The following is a 21,369-nucleotide window of genomic DNA, read 5'->3' as shown; positions in this document are numbered from 1 at the left end:
AGTTTTACATCATTCATTTACATTACAAGAAAAAAATTATTAGAGGTGCAAGAGATGCAGTAAATTGCCAAGTCTAATAAGTACCCGCGTCAATACATACTATGTATACTAATTCACATTCTCAATTATGCTACTGTTATTATTTGTCATCAGACAATTATAAACATACACATAATAATTAGATACATATTATATATATATACGCACATGTGTGCATAAGAATATATATAATTTATAAAAAGCGGGTGCTTATCAGCTTTGATACGTTACTGCCTTCTGCTACAGATGGCCATCAGAAAGCATTTTCAGGCCGTATTGCTAAAGAATCCAAGACGCGGCAACGCCGCGCGGCGTTGCCGCGTCTATAGCATATGTCTCTCTACCGTGCAGCTCCGGTAACTTAGCCGGTCAACTTCGACTTTATTAATTTTCATATTTTTTTATCGTTTGTTGGTCGTTTGTTGGTGATTGTTGGCCTAATTACAACGTTTGTTGGTTCTTAATTTTTTTTTAAATTTAAAAAGAAAAATTAGCATTAAGAGTTAGCCGGAAAAATTTTATTTTTAATTTCAAAAAAGCCTAATCGATGCGTAATCGTTTGCTGATGATTGTTGGTTTAATTTTAGCGTTTGTTGGTTTATTATTAGTCTTAAAAACGAAAAAAAAACGAAAAATTATCTCACATATTAAAATAATCGAAGATTGGCAGATAATTTGTAAGAATAGTTCTTGCTAAGAAGTGGAATATAGACCTGAGATACATATAGTACTTATTTATTGTAAAAGACATGAACATTAGGATCTATATGAAAATTGTATGAAATAATAAGGTTCTTAAAAAAAAATGACGTTTTGTTACTTCAAACAAATCTATAATTTTTACAGTAAAACACTTTCCACAAGTGAGAAACAGAAGCATACATTGGAGAAGTAGGTTTTTTTTCAAGAAAATTCTACTAGGAAACGTATATTCACGTATGAATACGAGAATTCTCTTCAATTTTATGTAAATTCAATCAGGTTGAAGCTTTATATTCTTATAAAATAATATATATTCTTAATGATCACATAAATAATCTTTATTTATAAAAATACAACTTATTTAAATTTCAGTTCTTTAAACGCAAACATAATGCGCATATCATGAAACACTGTATCATGTTTTTAAGTGATCACATTTAGGTATGTATGATATACTTTATTCTATCATTTTTTTTAGCACATATGGTAAGTTTGACATTTATTTTATACGTACTTTGACAATTAGGCGTCTTGAATGAAGAGTTCATGGGAAGAAAATGATAAATTCATAATTAATCCATTTTAAGCACAATTTTATGTTTAAAAGTAGAACTTATAAACTTATACACCATGTTTCTTGATCTTTTCGCGATTTTCTGCCGATGTTAAGGTCCGTATTCATATGGCAGTTTTATAGATGTTAGCCTTAAATTGATAGAAATAAAGCTTAAGTCGTAGGCAAATAAACCAATCTTCGATTACTTTAATATTTGAGATAATTTTTCGTTTTTTTTCGTTTTTAAGACTAATAATAAACCGACAAACGCTAAAATTAGACCAACAATCATCAGCATACGATTACGCATCGATTAGGCTTTTTTGAAATTAAAAATAAAATTTTTCCGGCTAACTTAATGCTAATTTTTCTTTTTAAATTAAAAAAAAAATTAAGAACCAACAAACGTTGTAATTAGGCCAACAATCACCAACAAACGACCAACAAACGATAAAAAAATATGAAAATTAATAAAGTCGAAGTTGACCGGCTAAGTTACCGGAGCTCTACCGTGCGTCCGTGTGAGCAATTCAGTGGTGTGTGTACGTGTACGGACATACACCACTTCATAGAACCTGAAATAAGTTGGTAACACTGAAACCGGAGTTTCGCGTTGTCACCACGCGAGGTCTCCAATATCAGTTCGGCCTTTGCTTTAGTTGACAGAGTTGACATTACCGACGTCGAGGAAGTTTGGCCTTAGCTTTAGCATCCCCTTAAAACGTTTGGTGGTCAACCGTTTTCCTAAGAAATAGAAAAAACCGTACTCTCACGCCATTGGTCGCATGACTCCGTGACGTTAGCTTGGTAATTTGATGGACAAACATTATTTATCAATCAAATTGAGCCGTATGAAAGTCAATTTGATTGATAAATAATGTTTATCCATCAAATTACCGAGCTAACGTCACGAAGTCATACAACCAATGACGTGAGAGTACGGTTTTACCTATTTCTTAGGAAAACGATTGACCACCAAACGTTTTAATGACGATATTCGTGACCACCAAACGATTCCGCGTCGATTGAGCCGTATGAAAGTCAATTTGATTGATAAATAATGTTTATTCATCAAATTACCGAGCTAACGTCACGGAGTCATGCGACCAATGGCGTGAGAGTACGGTTTTTTCTATTTCTTAGGAAAACGATTGACCACCAAACGTTTTAATGACGATATTCGTGACCACCAAACGATTCCGCGTCGATTGAGCCGTATGAAAGTCAATTTGATTGATAAATAATGTTTATTCATCAAATTACCGAGCTAACGTCACGGAGTCATGCGACCAATGGCGTGAGAGTACGGTTTTTTCTATTTCTTAGGAAAACGATTGACCACCAAACGTTTTAATGACAATATTCGTGACCACCAAACGATTCCGCGTCAATTGAGCCCTATCAAAGTCAATTTGGGTGACAAATACAATTTTTCTGACTAATAGCACAGGGTCATACGACCAATGGCGTGAGCATACGGTTTTTCCTTTTTTCTGGGAAAACGGTTGACCACCAAACGTTTTAATGACGATATTCGTGACCACCAAACGATTCCGCGTCGATTGAGCCGTATGAAAGTCAATTTGATTAATAAATAATGTTTATCCATCAAATTACCGAGCTAACGTCACGGAGTCATGCGACCAATGGCGTGAGAGTACGGTTTTTTCTATTTCTTAGGAAAACGATTGACCACCAAACGTTTTAATGACAATATTCGTGACCACCAAACGATTCCGCGTCAATTGAGCCCTATCAAAGTCAATTTGGGTGACAAATACAATTTTTCTGACTAATAGCACAGTAGTCCAGTCATTTGGTCGTAAAAGAAGAGGTTACCTGGAAAGTTTTCCGGGAGTTTTGAAAATTGGTAATTTTATATATTTCGATGTGCTCTTTCCGAATTTCAACTTTGCCACCTCGTATCTTTGCCGCTCGTGCCGCCATATTGGAAAAATGACGCCTAAAAGCAGTTTTTTGACAATATCTCCTTTCCGACTCATTCCACGATAAAAACATTTATATACAAAATAAAACTAGAGAAAATTTCCTACAATTTATGTAATAACCTTTTTTTTCGTAAAATTAATAGTTTTGGCATACGAGCGCCGCAAAGTGTAGTTCAACACGCGTTTTGGCCTAAAAACTCATTTCCACACCACCTTGAGGTAGAGTAAGCGGCGCGTTTTTTTTACCGTGGTATCCCCAGTAGGCCTAGTCCACATGCAATTCACTATTCTAAAATTTAGCGCATTCTTCTTCGCTTCGCTGTTCTTGATGGACCAGGTGTTGCGAGTTCATCGTCATTAGTACTGATCGAAACGTCACAGACCGAAATTTCTTCCACATCATCCGCGATGGGATTATCATTTTCATCGCAATCCTCTTCGTTCTCGATTTTATCATACGTTTGCTCGAAAATAGTCTCCGTTTCTTCTTCTTCGTCGCTATCTTGTGATGGAACTTGTGAGTTATCACAGGTACCACTACAATTCGTGCATATAACGGAGCACTAAATAAATAAATAAAAAAGATGTCAAAAAAGATGTCAAAAAGCCTGTGAATGCAGAAAGGCTGGGTTAAAGTGCTCAGTTATATGCACGAATTGTAGTGGTACCTGTGATAATTAACTCGCAAGTTCCATCACAAGATAGCGACGAAGAGGAAGAAACGGAGACTATTTTCGAGCAAACGTATGATGAAATCGAGAACAAAGAGGATTGCGATGAAACTGATAATCCCATCGCGGATGATGTGGAAGAAATTTCGGTCTGTGACGTTTCGATCAGTACTAATGACGATGAACTCGCAACACCTGGTCCATCAAGAACAGCGAAGCGAAGAAGAATGCGCTAAATTTTAGAATAGTGAATTGCATGTGGACTAGGCCTACTGGGGATACCACGGTAAAAAAAACGCGCCGCTTACTCTACCTCAAGGTGGTGTGGAAATGAGTTTTTAGGCCAAAACGCGTGTTGAACTACACTTTGCGGCGCTCGTATGCCAAAACTATTAATTTTACGAAAAAAAAGGTTATTACATAAATTGTAAGAAATTTTCTCTAGTTTTATTTTGTATATAAATGTTTTTATCGTGGAATGAGTCGGAAAGGAGATATTGTCAAAAAACTGCTTTTAGGCGTCATTTTTCCAATATGGCGGCACGAGCGGCAAAGATACGAGGTGGCAAAGTTGAAATTCGGAAAGAGCACATCGAAATATATAAAATTACCAATTTTCAAAACTCCCGGAAAACTTTCCAGGTAAAACTACCAAATGACTGGACTACAGGGTCATACGACCAATGGCGTGAGCATACGTTTTTCCTTTTTTCTGGGAAAACGGTTGACCACCAAACGTTTTACTGATTATATTCGTGACCACCAAACGATTCCGCGTCGATTGAGCCGTATGGAAGTCAATTTGATTGATAAATAATGTTTATTCATCAAATTACCGAGCTAACGTCACGGAGTCATGCGACCAATGGCGTGAGAGTACGGTTTTTTCTATTTCTTAGGAAAACGATTGACCACCAAACGTTTTAATGACGATATTCGTGACCACCAAACGATTCCGCGTCGATTGAGCCCTATCAAAGTCAATTTGGGTGATAAATACAATTGTTCCGAATACGGCATTATGCGCATACGGTTTTTTCTATTTTCTGGGAAAACGGTTGACCACCAAACGTTTTACCGGTTATATTCGTGACCACCAAACGATTCCGCGTCGAATGAGCTATAAAAAAGTTAAATTGGTTGAAAAATAAAAATTGTCCGGCTAACTTCACACCGGAAATTTTATTTTTATTTTACAGGAAAACGACTAACCACCAAACGATCGGACTAGACTACCAAAGACCACCAAACGACCACCAATCGATTCCAATTAATGAAAGTTCGATACGTTGAAGTTGTCCGGCCAACTTCATAGAGGTATATAATCGTCCTAACCCAATATTCTATTTCAAAGTTATTCTGTCATTTGTGTACTTTTTAATTCATTTAATAGGATACAACGGCGGGAATCTTTATCGAGATCACGTTTATGATTTATGACTGTGATAAAGGCTATAACCATAAAGCGCATATACGTGTGAGTATAGCTTGTATCCATTTATGCGAAAGGTTAGGTTATGTGAAAGAATATTGCAATTTGGGAGTGTCAAGAAATATCACTTAAATTCTTATTATTACACAATTTTATTGATATTAATGAATGATGCGACACACGCGCGCGCGAACACACATTGTTCACGTGGTTAATGTAGAAAATACTCACTTATCTTGTGATATTTTAACATTAATGCAAATACAACATGGAGTTTATGTATCATAATCAAAAATATTTTATGAATGTAATTCATTAGAGAAATACCAGTTGAGAAAAATAAAGATATATAAAAATTATAATTAATATGAAAAATACACATTTGAGTCTCTGTCGGATACAAAATATTATACTAAATAACTTAGAAGCTTTTATAATGATGCTGAAATAACGTATCGTTAATTTCTGTTAGATTAATCGCTTTACAAGCTGCGTCTACTGCTTGTGTCATAGCTGGTGTTCCGCAACTGAAAACACCAATCTTATTTGCCTGGAACAAAAATTGTTTCGACTACGCGTTGTACCTATGTATAATTTAAAGAATTGAAAGCATTTGATACAGCTAGTAAGATTCTAGAGGGATTATGTGACATAGAATTAATATCATCTGTTGACGATGATTATATAACAACAACAACAACCAACAACGACTACTACTACTACTACTACTACTACGATAAATAATGACAATAATAATAATGAAGGAGGATGTAACTTACAGTAGGATGTAACTTCTGTATAGATAGGAAAAATTGAGAAAACTTGGGTCGTCCAAAATGCGTCACAGCCTTTAAGCCCGTAAACAGAGACTTATTTGAAATCTTTTGAAAATGACGTTCACAAATATACTGAAAGTAAATTTAATTAACATTATTTATGATGAAATCTTGTCAAGCTAAACGATAACACAGCTGCGCTTATCAATTTAGATAATTTTCTTACCAAAAGTATCGTACGTAGGTCGAATTTTTGATAGAATTGAGTAACAAAAATATGAGTAGACACTGTTTTATTGACGTCTACTTTTTCGAGCTCTCTCAATATGTCGACCATCCATTCAAATTGTTTTTGCGTTCTCGTTACCCAAAGGAAATATACCTTTACAGGGAATACGTATAGAAATTTTACGACAGTTCTTTTTACCATCATAGTATCGATGGCGATGTTATTACCTTCTTGCAACCAAAGTTTAACTTGCAATTGGACTTAAAAACGATATCTTTGAGTATCGATGCAAAGGGCGTGACACCTATACCACCACCGACCATGATTGCCACTTGATATTTGTCCCAATCTTGGTGACCTTCTCCATACGGGCCATCTATGTGAATCTATCGAGATAAATGGATAATATGACATGACATGACATGACATAAAAACTTCGTTACGTTAGCAAATCATTTATTATCCAATGTGCAATATGCGATAATAATCATTAGGCTTACCATCGGTAAGTTTTCATTAGACATTGCGCATAGATCTAGTTTCTCCCTAATATTTGTGGTCCATGGTCCGACCGCTCGTACGTGTATACTTAAATTCGTTTCGTGTGGCGCGGAAGATAAAGTAAACGGATGATACTCATTTGTCTGTAACGCTGGGCATGCTATTCTAATCCACTGACCAGATTTATATTGAAAATTTAAAGGTCTGAGAAATGTTATACACGTTACATCTACGACATATACGACATATATGTAAATGAATATACATGAGGAAGTAGACAAGTTACTTAAGCTTAAGAAGTACCTGATGGCAGAATTTCTGCTTTGAGTATTGGTATTTCTGTCGTTGTTCTAGTTACAGCTACGACTTTATCGAGAATAAATAGAATAGCTGGCCCCAGAAAGAAATAATGAAAGTATGGCTCCTATCAAATGGTAAGATAAAATGGATTTCAGTTACGCAACCACCGGTAATGCAAATACGTACGTTTCAAGTGTACAAAAATACAACTGAATTTTATTATTTATCATATGTATACTAAAAATATCAATATTACCTGTACTAATCTTCCACTGCCGTGTAAAACCATCAGTATATAGAAAGCTGGGTACAAGGAGTGTACAAAAGAGAACCAGTTATAGAATGATTTGCGTACCATCGGTAACGAGCATACAAATATTAATCCAGTCAAAATGGTTAAAAATACTCCCGTTATACCTGTCATTGTACCCCAACACCAGTAATGGAACTTGGGAAGTTCGTGCGTCCTAGAGATCACATCAATAAACGTCATGCAACGACGATGCGTATGATAAAATAATTGTAAGTACGTGAAATAATTAAAAAAGGCAAAGTAAACTTACGCGTGGAAATAATTGCGAAATAAACACGTCAGATCATCGGCAGTTTGCGTAGATATGTGATAAAAGTTGAAGCCATGTCCAATTGTATGTAACGCTAAAAGTATTAAAAGTAAAAAGAGAAGACTTAATTGGCTGTGTGTGTTTGTGTGTGTGTCAGGTAAGGATACATGCAACTTTGAATAAGATTATCTCACCGGTAAACACCAGTGCCCAACAAGCGATATACTTGTGCATTTCGATCGCTGAATCGAAGGGAATGTAGAATTGCAGAGTTGTGGTCCTCAGAATAGTGATAGTGTTGTGACACATCATAATTAATAACGTAGAATAAGTAAACATCATAGCTGACGCTGCACCTCTCGTTATAGTCAAGCCGTAGCCTAATATCCGTCTCAAACCAGAATGTTCCCGTTGTACGGAGTAATCTGTAAAAGCGGATCGTTTACCATCGCGCGAAAAAGATTGGATTGACTCGAAGGACGTACAATATACTCGTTCCGCGAAAATCCCAAGCAGGAACAAAGTGTATAAACATGCCCAGAATATCTGCAGTCGTTTGTTAGCAAGGTACTTCATTATAGGATACCAATAATCGTCCGAGTGTCTCTTAATTTCTTCGACAATTTTTTCGTCCTTGTCGATAATTTCGCTATTACTTTTCTCTTCCTTTGCATCTCGTTCAACGCTTTCAACTTTGCCCTCGACTCTGGATTGCAATTCGCTTGGATCGGCATACAGACTCTCCACCGTCTTTTGTACCTCGCCAATAAACGTCGATCTAACTGTCTTCACGCCCGCGTGAAGTTTCCTGTTGCTTTTCCCGTCCGTAGGCACGTTGAATTCCAATTCCGCGTAATTAAATTTATCATTAAAGTCACTTAGTATCTGCTGAAAGTCTTGTAGATTTATCCTCTCTTTATTCGCCAAGTCAGCGTGATACATCATGGATTGCACCAAAGCTTCCAGCTCATCGTCCGTGACGTCAGCGTTGACGGTCTCCATAAATGATCTACGTACATGTATATGTTTAACAATAACGTAGGTACTGTAATCACACTGTGATACATCACATATATGCAGCAGACGCACGTGAAAGCGTTGTTTAGAATTAGACGATTGATATAAGGTGTACAACCTTAACATATTTGAGAACTCTTCTCTCTTCAGTCTTCCTGTACCATTGATGTCGTACATGTCAAACATCAACTTCATCTTCTCCTCAGCAGAACCCTTCAGAAATATCACCAACATATCGACAAATTCCCGAAACGATATGAAGCCGTTTCTATCCTTGTCCACTAGATGAAATATCTGCAAACATAAATCTTTCGATATCTTTGACGTATTCGGATCGTTAGCACAACGTGTTATTTGACACAAATGTCACCTTCTTTACGAACTCGGCGTCCGGTCGCATACTCAGGGCTTCCGCAAATTCTATGATGGTCAACTCGGTATAAATTACTTCTCGTGCCACTGTCGAATCTATTTTTAAAATTTCTTCTTCCGTATGCGCGATATGGAATGCCTGAAGACATTTCGCGGACATGTATTACACGAGTCTCGATAAAAATTTCTAGTTAAATAAGATATTATTTAAATATATTTTTTGTCTTACGTTTATTTCAACAAAGAAAAAGAGAGAAAAGAGATATACCTGCGCAAATACAACACGGAAAAACATTTCTAATTTTTTTTGACGGTGCTTCTTGGTTATCGCTTGCTTAAGTAGTGCCGCATGCGTGGTATTAGTTATCATTTGCACTAAGCGTGCATCCCCGGACGTTGAGATTTCTGATATAAATTTTTCAAATGCTTTTATAAATGCGCTTCTCAAAAAGTCAGAATCGAACTTTAGCACTAAGTCGTAACTGTGATGTACACGAATCAACATATAATGACTGTCAGATGCACAGTAAATCTGTAAGAGGAAAGAAGAAGGTAGCGCGTATGTTATTGATCTATCATTGAAGAAAAGGAAGGAAAGGAAAGATACCGTGACCCTGCTATTGGATGGAAAATCCACCGCGCGTATCAGGTGCCCCAATTGATTTTTCACCTCCAGTTGGTTCTTTCTTACGTTTGGCACTAATATTACGCATCTCAGAGAAGCTCTTGGCTCCTGCCATTCGCTAGCTGTTGACGAAACAATATCTTCGTTAATACACGTGTGAGATATGACATACATGTATGATATAAGTGCTTGTTGAAAACTTACCGGTATGTATAATACCTATGTTATCACTATGGTCTATTTTTCTATACATAACATTTTCTTTCACTGATTTCTTATCTTTGAATTGTATTTTAAAACCGATTAATGTAATAAAACCTGCGTCAAAATTAGTATTAGGATTAAGTGATGTGACATCGTCACAAGAGACTTGAATGGGAGTAACAGGATTTTTACCAAAAAACAACGTTGATACACCTAAGAATGTAAAGATGAAGGATATGCCGCTGTTCGAGAAAAAATCATAAGTTCCAGGCTCTGTGCACGTCTCAATTGTGTATTCGTCTATTTGATCGGCGTGAAAACAGGGACCATTTGTACATCTGCCTTCTTTCACAATTTTATTATTGATACAACTGGGATGTATGCCATTCGCTATAAAATCAGCGACATATCTAGGTATATCTTGTTGGTAATCTAGCAACAACTAGTAAGAAACGATATAGGTTTAGTTCATAGTTTAAGGCGCGCGGATATATCTAGTGTATTTTTTAGTTACGTTTTATTCTGTGCGGCGCGCTATGTGAGCTTCCTCTTCCGCAGCTCTACTTCTTCCGCTCTCGAGCACGCGTTCGTTCCTATATACGTTGAAACAGTCGTCACGACGTCACGCTTATAAAGTCGTTAATTAATAAAGTATTATCAAGTGTGATCTCGACTGAGCCTATCTCTCTTTTATATACCACTGCGTTCAACAGGTTATGGGCCCAGACTGCCCAAGTTACAGAGGCTACGCAGATTATAGAGGTTACGCAAATTACAAGGTTACCGATATCGTAAAAGTAAAAGAGAGAACAGCAGCACATCATGGCGGACAACGTATATGTAAAGATTGCAAAACTAAATAATGAAAACTATCAAGTCTGGCAATACAGAGTACAGTTATTGTTAATGAAAGAGAATCTATGGGATGTAGTGAATAACGAACGACCAGCAGAGCCTGATGCAGTGTGGCGCATAAACGACGGTAAAGCTAAAGCCACAATCGGCCTTCTCGTTGAAGATAACCAATTGACGCACATCAGAGAAGCAAGCTCGGCGAAGGAAGCATGGGAGAATCTGAAGAAGTATCATCAAAAATCGTCACTAACCAATAAGGTATTTCGGTAAATCTGAAGAATAGTGGCCTCCTCACCGATTTCGTTCAACTTGGGCTTAATCGACGCGTTTTTGCACGAAACGACCGAATCTGGCAGAAAAAAGTGTCGCTCTGCCCCGCGAAGCGAGATATTAACGGTTAAAGTTGACGACTATCAGGTTATGAGACCTGTCATACCGACGCGATGTAGCGACTGGTAGCGACCACGAACATGCCCTGTGGCCACATGCGCATGCTCCGTAGCCGCACGCGCATGCAAAAGAAGGTCACGTGACAACTGTCTGCTTGGTAAGTACATATTTATGTGTACTTTTCACATACCAACTATTCTCTGCTTTAACAAATTATTTATGTTTTGTTAACTTAAACGCTTAATAACTGTAACAGAAATAATTTGTTAAAGCAGAGAATAGTTGGTATATGAAAAGTACATGTAAATATTAACTTTTCACATACCAACTATTCTCTGCTTTAACAATTTTATTTCTGTTTCGTTAACTTCAACACTTAATATCTGTAACATAAATAATTTGTTAAAGCAGAGAATAGTTGATATATGAAAAGTAAATATTTATGTGTACTTTTCATATATCAACTATTCTCTGCTTTAACAAATTATTTATGTTTCGTTAACTTAAACGCTTAATATTTGTAACAGAAATAATTTGTTAAAGCAGAGAATAGTTGGTATATGAAAAGTACATGTAAATAAGCATCTCGCGATTCAAGCAGTTAGGTCTCACGCTGGGAGTTTCATTAGTTTAATTATGCGTGGGAAGCACACACACACACACACACACAGGGGGGTGCAAGGGAGGGCCTTCGGCCCCCCCCCTCCCCCGCACCCATCCCGTCGGTAGGCAGCGTGGACCTCGCTTTACAACATAAAGTACATGCTAAGTTGTAAAGCGAAATTATAAAGCACATGCATGGAGGGGTGCAAGGGGGCTTACATGCGTGAGCGCACGTGAACAGAAAGGCTTTTCTCCCCTGCACCCTCCCCCATGCATGTACTTTATAATTTCGTTTTACAACTTAGCATGTACTTTATGTTGTAAAGCGAGGTCCACGCTGCCTACCGACGGGGTGGGTGCGGGGGAGGAAGAGGCCGAAGGCCCCCCCCTTGCACCCCCTCCCGTGTGTGTGTGTGTGTGTGTGTGTGTGCTTCCCACGCATAATTAAACTAATGAAACTCCCAGCGTGAGACCTAACTGCTTGAATCGAGATGCTTGGGTTATTCTGCACGATTAATTCATTTAAAATTGGCGCAGTTTAAAGCCCCTTGCACAATGCCAGGCAACAGGCAATAGGAACAGGAAATAACCAAAAAATCGTTAATTACAACCTAAAAAATTCAAATGCTATGATTGGTTGGCAATAGGCAATAGGCACAGAATTTCCAACGTGACGGAAACTCTGTGTCTATTGCCTGTGTTACTGTTTATTCTGCATTTATACATGATTTCTGATTTCTATTCCCTGTTCCTATTGCCTGTTGCCTGGCATTGTGCAAGGGGCTTTACATGCGCGTGCGGCCACTGAGCATGCGCATGTGGCCACAGGGCATGTTCGTAGTCGCCAGTAGTCGCTACAGCTCGTCGGTATGACAGGAATCATAACCTGATTCCTGTCAACTTTAACCGTTAATATCTCGCTTCGCGGGGCAGAGCGACACTTTTTTCTGCCAGATTCGGTCGTTTCGTGCAAAAACGCGTCGATTAAGCCCAAGTTGAACAAAATCGGTGAGGAGGCCACTATTCTTCAGATTTACCGGTATTTCTCCTAAAACGTATATGTAGCCAGAAATTAACAGAAACCGGTAACATGGAAGAGCATATTCATTACATGCAAGAAATGATAGATAAATTAGCAGCATTAGGAGAAAGGTTAAAAGACGAAATGATTGTAGCGATGTTATTATGCAGTCTCCCGGAATCATATAATAACCTAATAACGGCATTAGAAAGTAGGTCAGAAGCCGAATTAACCGCAGCCTTTGTGAAAGGAAAACTGATAGACGAATATTTGAGGAGAAGAAACACCTGTGAAGCATCAGAAGAAACGAGTGATAAAGCTTTAAAGACACAAAAATTTAAGAAAAATCAAAACAATAAGGAACAAGGAAACTTAAGCTGTTTTTTCTGTAAGAAGACGGGCCACATGAAGAAAGATTGCAAGAAGTATAAATCCTGGAAAGCAAAGCAAGAAAAAGTGAACCACGTAACGAAGGACAACGATGACAAGGAGGAAACATGTTTTCACGTGAAGAGCATACAAGGATCGAATAAGGTATGGTACATCGATTCAGGAGCGACAAGCCACATGACCAACGATAGAAGTTTCTTTACCTCTTTCGAGTCGAGGGATGAGAATATTAAAACAGCCAACGGAGAGCTAACCAAAGTCTGTGGCATCGGAACAGGTAAATTGGTATGTGTTGTCGATAAAAATAAAAGCATATATGTAACAGTAACAGATGTAATGTATATACCTAATCTTGATAGTAGCCTCTTATCAGTTAGTAAACTTGTCGATAAAGGTTTTGAAGTAAGTTTTGAGAAGAATGGTTGCAGGATAACTAAAGGCAATAATGTTATGGCAATAGCAGATTTGACGTACAATTTGTATAGACTAAGGACCACACAGACAGCATTAATGACGAGTCAGCAGCATCACAAGGATTGCCAACATATCTGGCACAGAAAGTTAGGACACCGAGATATCAATGCTATTAAGGATCTTACAACTAAGGAGTTAGCAACAGGAATCGAGATTGTAGATTGCGGATTGCGTTCTGTATGCGAATGTTGCATCAAAGGAAAAATGTCACGAACTTCATTCCCAAAGATGTCTGGAAGTAAAACAAAATCAATTCTCGAACTGGTTCATACGGACGTGTGTGGGCCTATGCAAACGGCCACACCGAGTAACAACAGGTACGTGCTTACCATCATAGACGATTATAGTAGATATACACAAGTACATCTGTTAAAGCATAAATCAGAAGTATGCATAAAGCTAAAACAATTTGTAACGCTTATGGAAAATAAATATAATAAAAGGCCTAAAGTAATAAGATCTGACAGAGGAGGGGAATACACTAATAAAGAGTTGAAGGAGTTTCTTAAAGCTAAAGGAATTGAAAGCCAGTACACTACAGCGTATTCACCTCAACAGAACGGCGTGGCTGAGCGGAAAAATAGATACTTAATGGAAATGGCACGTTGTATGTTATTAGATGCAGACTTACCTAATAAATATTGGGGAGAAGCCGTTGTTACAGCCAATTATTTACAAAACAGACTCCCTACCAATGCAACAGGAGATACGCCATACGGAAGATGGTATTCAAGAAAACCAAACTTGGAAAATATTCATGTCTTCGGATCAAGAGCATATATTCAAATACCGGAGCAACATCGTCGTAAGCTGGATGAAAAAGCTGAAGAACTATTGTTCGTTGGATATTCAGAAGATACTAAAGCCTACAGATTTCTGGATAAGAAGACTGATAAAATTAAAATTAGCAGAGATGTAAAGTTTTTGGACGAATATCAAACGAATGAAGAGGATTATCAAATTAGTGGAAACACTATAGATATAGAAAAAGAAGAAAATAAAGATCAACGAAAAAAGCCCCAGATCTGCGACGTGAAGAATAAAGAAGTGGACAAATGCAGCACAAACTTAAGAAGATCCGAACGAACGAACAAAGGTGTACCACCAGAACGTTTTGAATTTGCCGGAAAGATATCCGAAATTAATATTTCGGAACCAGAAACGTACGAAGAGGCTGAATCAGGACCAGACAGCAGCAAATGGACAGCAGCCATGGATGAAGAAATTCGTTCACTTCAAACGAATAATACATGGGAACTTGTAGAATTACCAGAAGACTCGAAAACGATCGGATGTAGATGGATCTACAAAATCAAGAGAGATGCCAATGGTAACATACAAAGATATAAAGCTCGACTTGTGGCACAGGGCTTTACACAGCGACGTGGAATAGATTACAATGAAGTATTTGCACCAGTTGTAAAGCAGAACACCATCAGGGCATTGCTTGCAGTAGCAGGAAAGAAGAATATGATCGTCAAACATTACGATATAAAGAATGCCTTCTTGAATGCTGATTTAGATGAAGATATTTACATGCGGCAGCCACAGGGTTATGAAGATAATAATGGCATGGTCTGCAAGCTGAAAAAAGGAATATACGGCCTAAAACAAGCAGCAAAGAGTTGGAACGAGACTCTGGACGATATTCTACAGAAAATGGGATTTAAACGGAGCAAAACAGACCCGTGTCTATATACAAAAATATCAAGTGGTAAGCTTACTTATCTAACTGTATATGTTGATGATCTCTTGATTGCAGGTGATGACCAAGAGTTTATATCATATGTGGAATATGTACTCAACGAAGCATTTAATGTAACCGATCTTGGCGAAGTGAGCTATTACTTAGGAGTACAGATCGAAAGGGACACTGAAGGATGTTTTTATATGAACCAATCTACATATATCAGAAAACTATTGCGTACGTTTAATTTAGAGAATAGTAAAGTTTCAAAAATACCATTAGACGTAGGTTATGAAAAAATTAAGAATGAAGGGCCTTATCTGAAAAATAATTTATGTTATCAAAGATTAATAGGAGCGTTAATGTATGTATCCGTATTTACTCGTCCAGATATTACTACAAGTGTCGCTATTTTAAGTAGAAAGTTACAAAATCCAAGACAGATAGATTGGACAGAAGCTAAAAGAGTGTTGCGTTTTCTTAAAGGAACAATAGATTATAAACTAAAGCTTGGAAATTATAGTCAAAAAGAATGCGAATTAATAGGTTACGCGGATGCTGACTGGGGGCAAAACGTTTCTGATAGAAAATCAAATAGTGGGTATATCTTCCTATTTAATGGTGGCGCCATTAGTTGGGCATGCAGAAAGCAATCATGTGTAGCACTTTCGTCCACAGAGGCGGAATATGTAGCGTTAGCAGAAGCATGTCAAGAAGCTATATGGCTTAGAAGTTTATTTGAAGACCTTGGACATGCGCAATGTGGAACCACCACGATTTATGAGGATAATCAATCCTGTATTAAGTTGACTACTAATCATAAGTTTAGTAAGCGAACTAAGCACATAGATACTAAGTATCATTATGTTAAACATTTAAGAGAAACATCTGTATTAAACTATTGTTATTGCGATACAGAACATATGATAGCAGATATGTTAACAAAGCCGTTGCAAGCTGTTAAGTTGAGAACTTTGTCAAAAGAAATAGGTCTTGATAATGTAACGCTAAGCGAAGTCTAAAATTGTTGTTGAGGAGGGGTGTTGGTAATCTAGCAACAACTAGTAAGAAACGATATAGGTTTAGTTCATAGTTTAAGGCGCGCGGATATATCTAGTGTATTTTTAGTTACGTTTTATTCTGTGCGGCGCGCTATGTGAGCTTCCTCTTCCGCAGCTCTTCTTCTTCCGCTCTCGAGCACGCGTTCGTTCCAATATACGTTGAAACAGTCGTCACGACGTCACGCTTATAAAGTCGTTAATTAATAAAGTATTATCAAGTGTGATCTCGACTGAGCCTATCTCTCTTTTATATACCACTGCGTTCAACATATCTAGTTATTTTAATTACCATCAACCATTGCAAATCAACATGTATCTCTTTCTTTACCTGTGGTAGGAACTCTGAAAGGATTCTTTGGAATATCATTCCAGTCCATCTTAGTGGTACACATTAGCACATCGTAAAACGATAATTGTTCCAGTCTTTCAACTTCCTTGTCGGTGAAAAGTCTACAAAGAAAATCATATGGAGGATATGATGTGCAAACGTGAAATGGGAGGAGGTAAACTGAAACAGGAATTTGCACGTACGCACCTATTTGCGGTATTATTGTACCAAAACCTGTCACCGTCGCGTATTCGCTGAAACTGATCACGAATGATTCTTTGAAACAACTCTCCGGGTCCATCACCAGTCTCTAGTATTCCGCCTACCCAGACATCCACGTCATCGAACGAATTGTTGTACAATCTGAGAAACTCCTCCCGTATCTTACCCGAAACACGAATGATGTGTATCTTTTATATCGTGCTGCGGCACAAATATAGGAGAGAAATGAGTTTTATACAACGTACCGTGACATTCACGCGATTAAAATGGGATACGTTTTTAATTTCCGCCAGACCGTAGGCACGACGGGCACTATTGTAATCAGGTACCCCATGGTCACGTCCTCTCTGAATATTAAGTGCCATTAAATCTCTTCTGGAAAATTCTAATGGATCGAACAAACTGCCCCGTAGATCTTCAACGATTTTATGATCCTCCTCTTCGCATAATTGAATAGCCATTCCCATTAGTAATTTCTCCACATCGATAACATCCTTTATTCTTGTTAAATTGGCATGGAGAGAATTCTAAGTACAACGATTCATCATGTACATTACGCACGAACACGTTTCGAACGTCGTAACGTCGTAATCGACGTCGAAAATCAAAACATGTGTAATGTGTAATGTACGTGTCATTGCAAGATACCTGTGACATCCAGTAATTGTTGCATGTTCTAATTGGGTGTGATTCCAAGGAACAATTATTTCTCCCATAGTTGCGTAAGTACACACCTGGACACAACAGAATGATTATTGCGATTATTGCGTGTCGATGTTATTTCATTATTATTACACGTATTATAACTATTATAACGAGGCACACACCCGTAGATTATTATAACGCGCAGCTTTATATATGATTTCTATGATGATTTTCACGTGATGCGGACGTTTAATTAAATATTAAATCTCCCCCTCCCCCCTGCGTTCATTATTAAAAATCTTAGGTCTTTTTTGCATCATCTTGTATGTATGTAGTACATACATACACGTGAATGAAAAGAACGACGCAAACACGTGAATAAGAGCAACGGGGCCATAATACAAAACGTAATATTGTCCGTTTGATTAGTGGAGCTGTCAACTGGAGCGTTGCTTACCTGGTGGAACCAAGGTATGCCCGAAGCGGAAAGCAGCCGATTGGAAAAATTGATCTATCTGCGGATCAATATTGGGATTGTAACCTTTGAACAACGAACAACGTGTCATTTGGATCGCATATAGATTAAGAGCAGCAGCTGCTCTTCTTGTATGAAAATTGATCTTTCTTACCTTCATACACAGGAAGTCTATCGTCCAGCCACGAAGGTAACCATTCGTTGACGACAATGTGTTGCTGAACCGCTATCACCCACTTACGGGCCTCGTTGTAAACTTTGTCGCTCGACCACTTTGGATTGAGGCGTTTAATGTGAGATGCCACGAAATTGTGCCATCTGAACCATATTATACCGAAAGTGAGCAAGAACGGATTTTCGTTCCCTCGAGGATTTCCTAATTCTGAAACACACATATGTGTTGACGGCGACGCAACAAGCGTTGCTTCTGCCGCGCGAATAGAAGGGCAGAAATATAAATTTGTTTGTCCAAGATCCGATCTTTCTCGACTGTCGAGGAGTGCTGTAAGTAAAGGAATGCTGACGCGAGTAACGAGGCAGCGTATCCTTGGCGAAAGCCAAGCGTTCCGCAGATCGATGACGAAGATGACAGTGCGCGACGCGTTGAATACGGCCCTCGACGAGGAGCTGGCTCGGGACGAAAAGGTATTCATAATAGGTGAGGAGGTCGCGGAATTCGACGGCGCTTACAAGATAACGCGCGGTCTCTGGAAGAAGTACGGCGACAAGCGGTTGATCGACACGCCGATCACGGAGGCTGGATTCTGTGGTATCGCCATCGGCGCGGCGCTCCTAGGCCTAAGGCCGATATGCGAGTTTATGACCTTCAATTTCTCCATGCAAGCCATCGACCGTATTATCAATGGCGCCGCGAAGAATCTCTACATGTCCGCCGGAAGATTTCCCATTCCCATCCTATTTCGCGGTCCGAACGGTAACGCCAAAGGTTTGGCCGCGCAGCATTCTCAGTGCTTTGCCGCGTGGTTCATGAGCGCGCCTGGCTTGAAGGTCGTGTCGCCGTCGACCTGTGAGGATTACAGGGGCTGCTTGAAGGCGGCTGTGCGAGATCCCGATCCTGTCATCATGCTGGAGAGCGAGCTACTTTACAACATTGAATTTCCCGTATCCGACCAAGCTATGGACAAGGACTACCAGATACCTATCGGCAAGGCCAAGGTGGAGAAGCCTGGCAAGCACATCACTCTAGTGACGCACGGCCAGGCGTACGTGTATACGCTTCAAGCGGCCGAGCTGTTGGCTGGGCAAGGTATCGAGGCGGAAGTTATCAATCTACGATCGCTAAGACCCTTGGACTGGGACACGGTATTCAAGTCGATCGGCAAAACGCACAGACTAATGACCGTTGAACTGGGTTGGCCTAGATGCGGAGTAGGATCCGAGATTGTCGCGACAGTCATGGAGAATCCAGTCTTTTTTCAGCTCGACGCACCTGCGGTCCGATGCGCCGGCATCGACGTCCCGATGCCTTATTCGGAGAAGATCGAGTACGAATGTACCCCGAAGGAGCATCATATAGCCGACTACGCTAAACGCATCTGCGGCACAAAATTCTGACAAAATTCTTAGCACGTATCTCTATCTGTTATTTGTTGTAGAATAAACTTTCTCACTCACTGAAATATCTGGTGACGCTCTCGGTGTAATGTCGCGAGACATATTGATGATGATGAATAGGCGGCGGTGGATTGGCCATCGGTAATCTAACGGTGTTGTAGTCCGGATACAGAGGAAAATCCGACGACGCAAGTTGCCCGTCCTCCTGCAATATTCCCCCAGTGCTCGTTCTTAAAACGTCAGACCACGCTTTGGATGTACCGTAGATCAATCCACCGTCTAAGAATGGCGTGATCTCGTTCAGCTGCAATCGCAATCTATTTAAATCTGTGCGCGCTCGGAAAGCATTGTCGGAGGGGAGCTCGTGTCATACCTGTTGACGAGGATTGTTCGGCGAATGGCCCGTCCGATGATCGTACCGTGTACGTAAAACAGGCATTTCTGTGTGCCCCGGTTTATTTATTCTGTATCGATGGTTTTTCGGAATTTTTATGTTAATATACTCGGGCGGGCAAGCTGGTCTCTGAGCATCTAAAATTTCCTCCACCACCTGTTGACCTGTTGAGCACATATTTTTTCAAATTGCGCAGAGAGAGAGAGAGAGAGAGAGAGAGAGAGAGAGAGAGAGAGAGAGAGAGAGAGATTTGAAATTTATACATAACATATTTGACATAACATACATACATATCATATGATATGATATGATATAATATATGTTATATTTTCGAGGTATTTACAAATAATAATAATGTAATTTTTAAGATACGTAAGATTGTATAAGACGAATCGGTTTTTCGCGTACCGAAAAATACAAGTAGAGCGTTTCTCCCCGTTCTTGATTTAGATCCAATTTTTCCGCTCAACAGCTTCTCACTTATCTCTAATGGTTCCGGTCTTTTAGAGCCTGAAGGTTTATACACTCCATCTTCATAAGCTGCTGGCAGTCTTCTTAACAACGGAGTATCGACCGCACCTAGTTCCGGTCTACCAACGTTGTTGTACCATCCATCGTAACCAGGATATTCGATATTCGATGCTGTGCGATACGGTGAGCATTTATTCGATTGATTGTTATTTCCACCCCAACATCCGGTAAACAACCAATCTGTCAAGTCCTTGGCGAACGTTTCACCGACCACGTTCTTGTCTGGCTTCTTGAAATCTAGCATATAGGACATATCGTAGTGTATTTTTATATCAATTCACTATGTGGAAACTGTAACATGCGCGAGAAAAAAGTAAAGCGCGAATTCATGTAAGAGATAAGAAAGAAATTCAGATCAACCAAAGCTATCAGATTTATATAGCTTGAGATATAATGTACGAGATACATATGTATTTATACGTACGTCTATTCGGGTCCAGCGTAGGTGTAAGTGGAGGTTGCCGTTGTGTTGTAGCGTTTTGTGCAACAATTAATGAAAAATTAATTACGATAATGAATAAATTTAAGGCGAGATACATGTTGTTCTCCATTAACGCTACACAGAATGATCTTTTCCAGCAATATCCAGCACTCATCTAGCACTCATTTATTCAGAGCTGCAGCACGTTCTACCGCGAGTGATCTCTACCGAGTTTGGTGCGTTACAAGCGGCCTGATTAGACTACTTCCTCGTCGTAGACGATAAGAGTGTCCACACAGGAAACCACAAATATGAATCACTGGCAGATATACGTAGACCACGAGCAACGTGATTACGAGAG

The 21,369-nt window shown here is 39.0% G+C and overlaps 2 protein-coding genes across 4 annotated transcripts; one reads left to right on the top strand and one right to left on the bottom strand.

Moving 5' to 3' along the window:
* Nucleotides 1–5,482: 5,482 nt before the first annotated feature.
* LOC139814049 (dual oxidase 2-like) lies at nucleotides 5,483–21,183 on the bottom strand. Of its 3 annotated transcripts, XM_071780000.1 has the most exons (27): nucleotides 21,012–21,183; nucleotides 20,465–20,824; nucleotides 20,036–20,220; nucleotides 19,723–19,966; nucleotides 18,242–18,469; nucleotides 18,070–18,153; nucleotides 17,616–17,701; nucleotides 17,213–17,494; nucleotides 16,953–17,128; nucleotides 16,746–16,867; nucleotides 10,129–10,326; nucleotides 9,937–10,050; nucleotides 9,715–9,854; nucleotides 9,376–9,639; nucleotides 9,106–9,246; nucleotides 8,854–9,029; nucleotides 8,204–8,727; nucleotides 7,913–8,143; nucleotides 7,719–7,812; nucleotides 7,573–7,622; nucleotides 7,412–7,458; nucleotides 7,159–7,279; nucleotides 6,855–7,084; nucleotides 6,582–6,740; nucleotides 6,352–6,507; nucleotides 6,129–6,257; nucleotides 5,483–5,899 (listed from the first exon to the last, which is right to left on the bottom strand). In XM_071780000.1, the coding sequence occupies exons 1-27, from the start codon at nucleotides 21,181–21,183 to the stop codon at nucleotides 5,771–5,773; spliced, it is 4,842 nt and encodes a 1,613-aa protein (XP_071636101.1). In that variant the 3' UTR covers nucleotides 5,483–5,770. The 3 variants fall into 3 exon arrangements, with proteins under 3 accessions (XP_071636101.1, XP_071636100.1, XP_071636102.1); XM_071779999.1 differs by having other exon boundaries at nucleotides 7,412–7,622; XM_071780001.1 differs by lacking the exons at nucleotides 20,465–20,824; nucleotides 21,012–21,183 and having other exon boundaries at nucleotides 7,412–7,622; nucleotides 19,723–19,979; nucleotides 20,036–20,159.
* On the top strand, nucleotides 18,463–20,312 carry LOC139814061 (pyruvate dehydrogenase E1 component subunit beta, mitochondrial). Its single transcript, XM_071780027.1, has one exon. The coding sequence runs from the start codon at nucleotides 18,604–18,606 to the stop codon at nucleotides 19,660–19,662; it is 1,059 nt and encodes a 352-aa protein (XP_071636128.1). The 5' UTR covers nucleotides 18,463–18,603; the 3' UTR covers nucleotides 19,663–20,312.
* Nucleotides 21,184–21,369: the final 186 nt, after the last annotated feature.

This window comes from Temnothorax longispinosus, chromosome 6, assembly GCF_030848805.1.
Source record: "Temnothorax longispinosus isolate EJ_2023e chromosome 6, Tlon_JGU_v1, whole genome shotgun sequence".
Lineage (NCBI taxonomy): Eukaryota > Metazoa > Arthropoda > Insecta > Hymenoptera > Formicidae > Temnothorax > Temnothorax longispinosus.
Note: the sequence above shows the minus strand (reverse complement) of the source record. Positions and strands in the feature narration are given on the sequence as shown.

Excerpts from the sequence above, each read along its gene's own strand:
- LOC139814049 (XM_071779999.1), bottom strand. The coding sequence starts at position 21,183 with ATGAGTGCTGGATATTGCTGGAAAAGATCATTCTGTGTAGCGTTAATG. Across the intron at positions 9,640-9,714 it reads CATCCAATAGCAGGGTCACG|ATTTACTGTGCATCTGACAG; the intron begins GTATCTTTCCTT and ends TTCCTCTTACAG. Across the intron at positions 7,623-7,718 it reads TTTCGCAATTATTTCCACGC|GACGCACGAACTTCCCAAGT; the intron begins GTAAGTTTACTT and ends TGTGATCTCTAG.
- LOC139814061 (XM_071780027.1), top strand. The coding sequence starts at position 18,604 with ATGCTGACGCGAGTAACGAGGCAGCGTATCCTTGGCGAAAGCCAAGCG.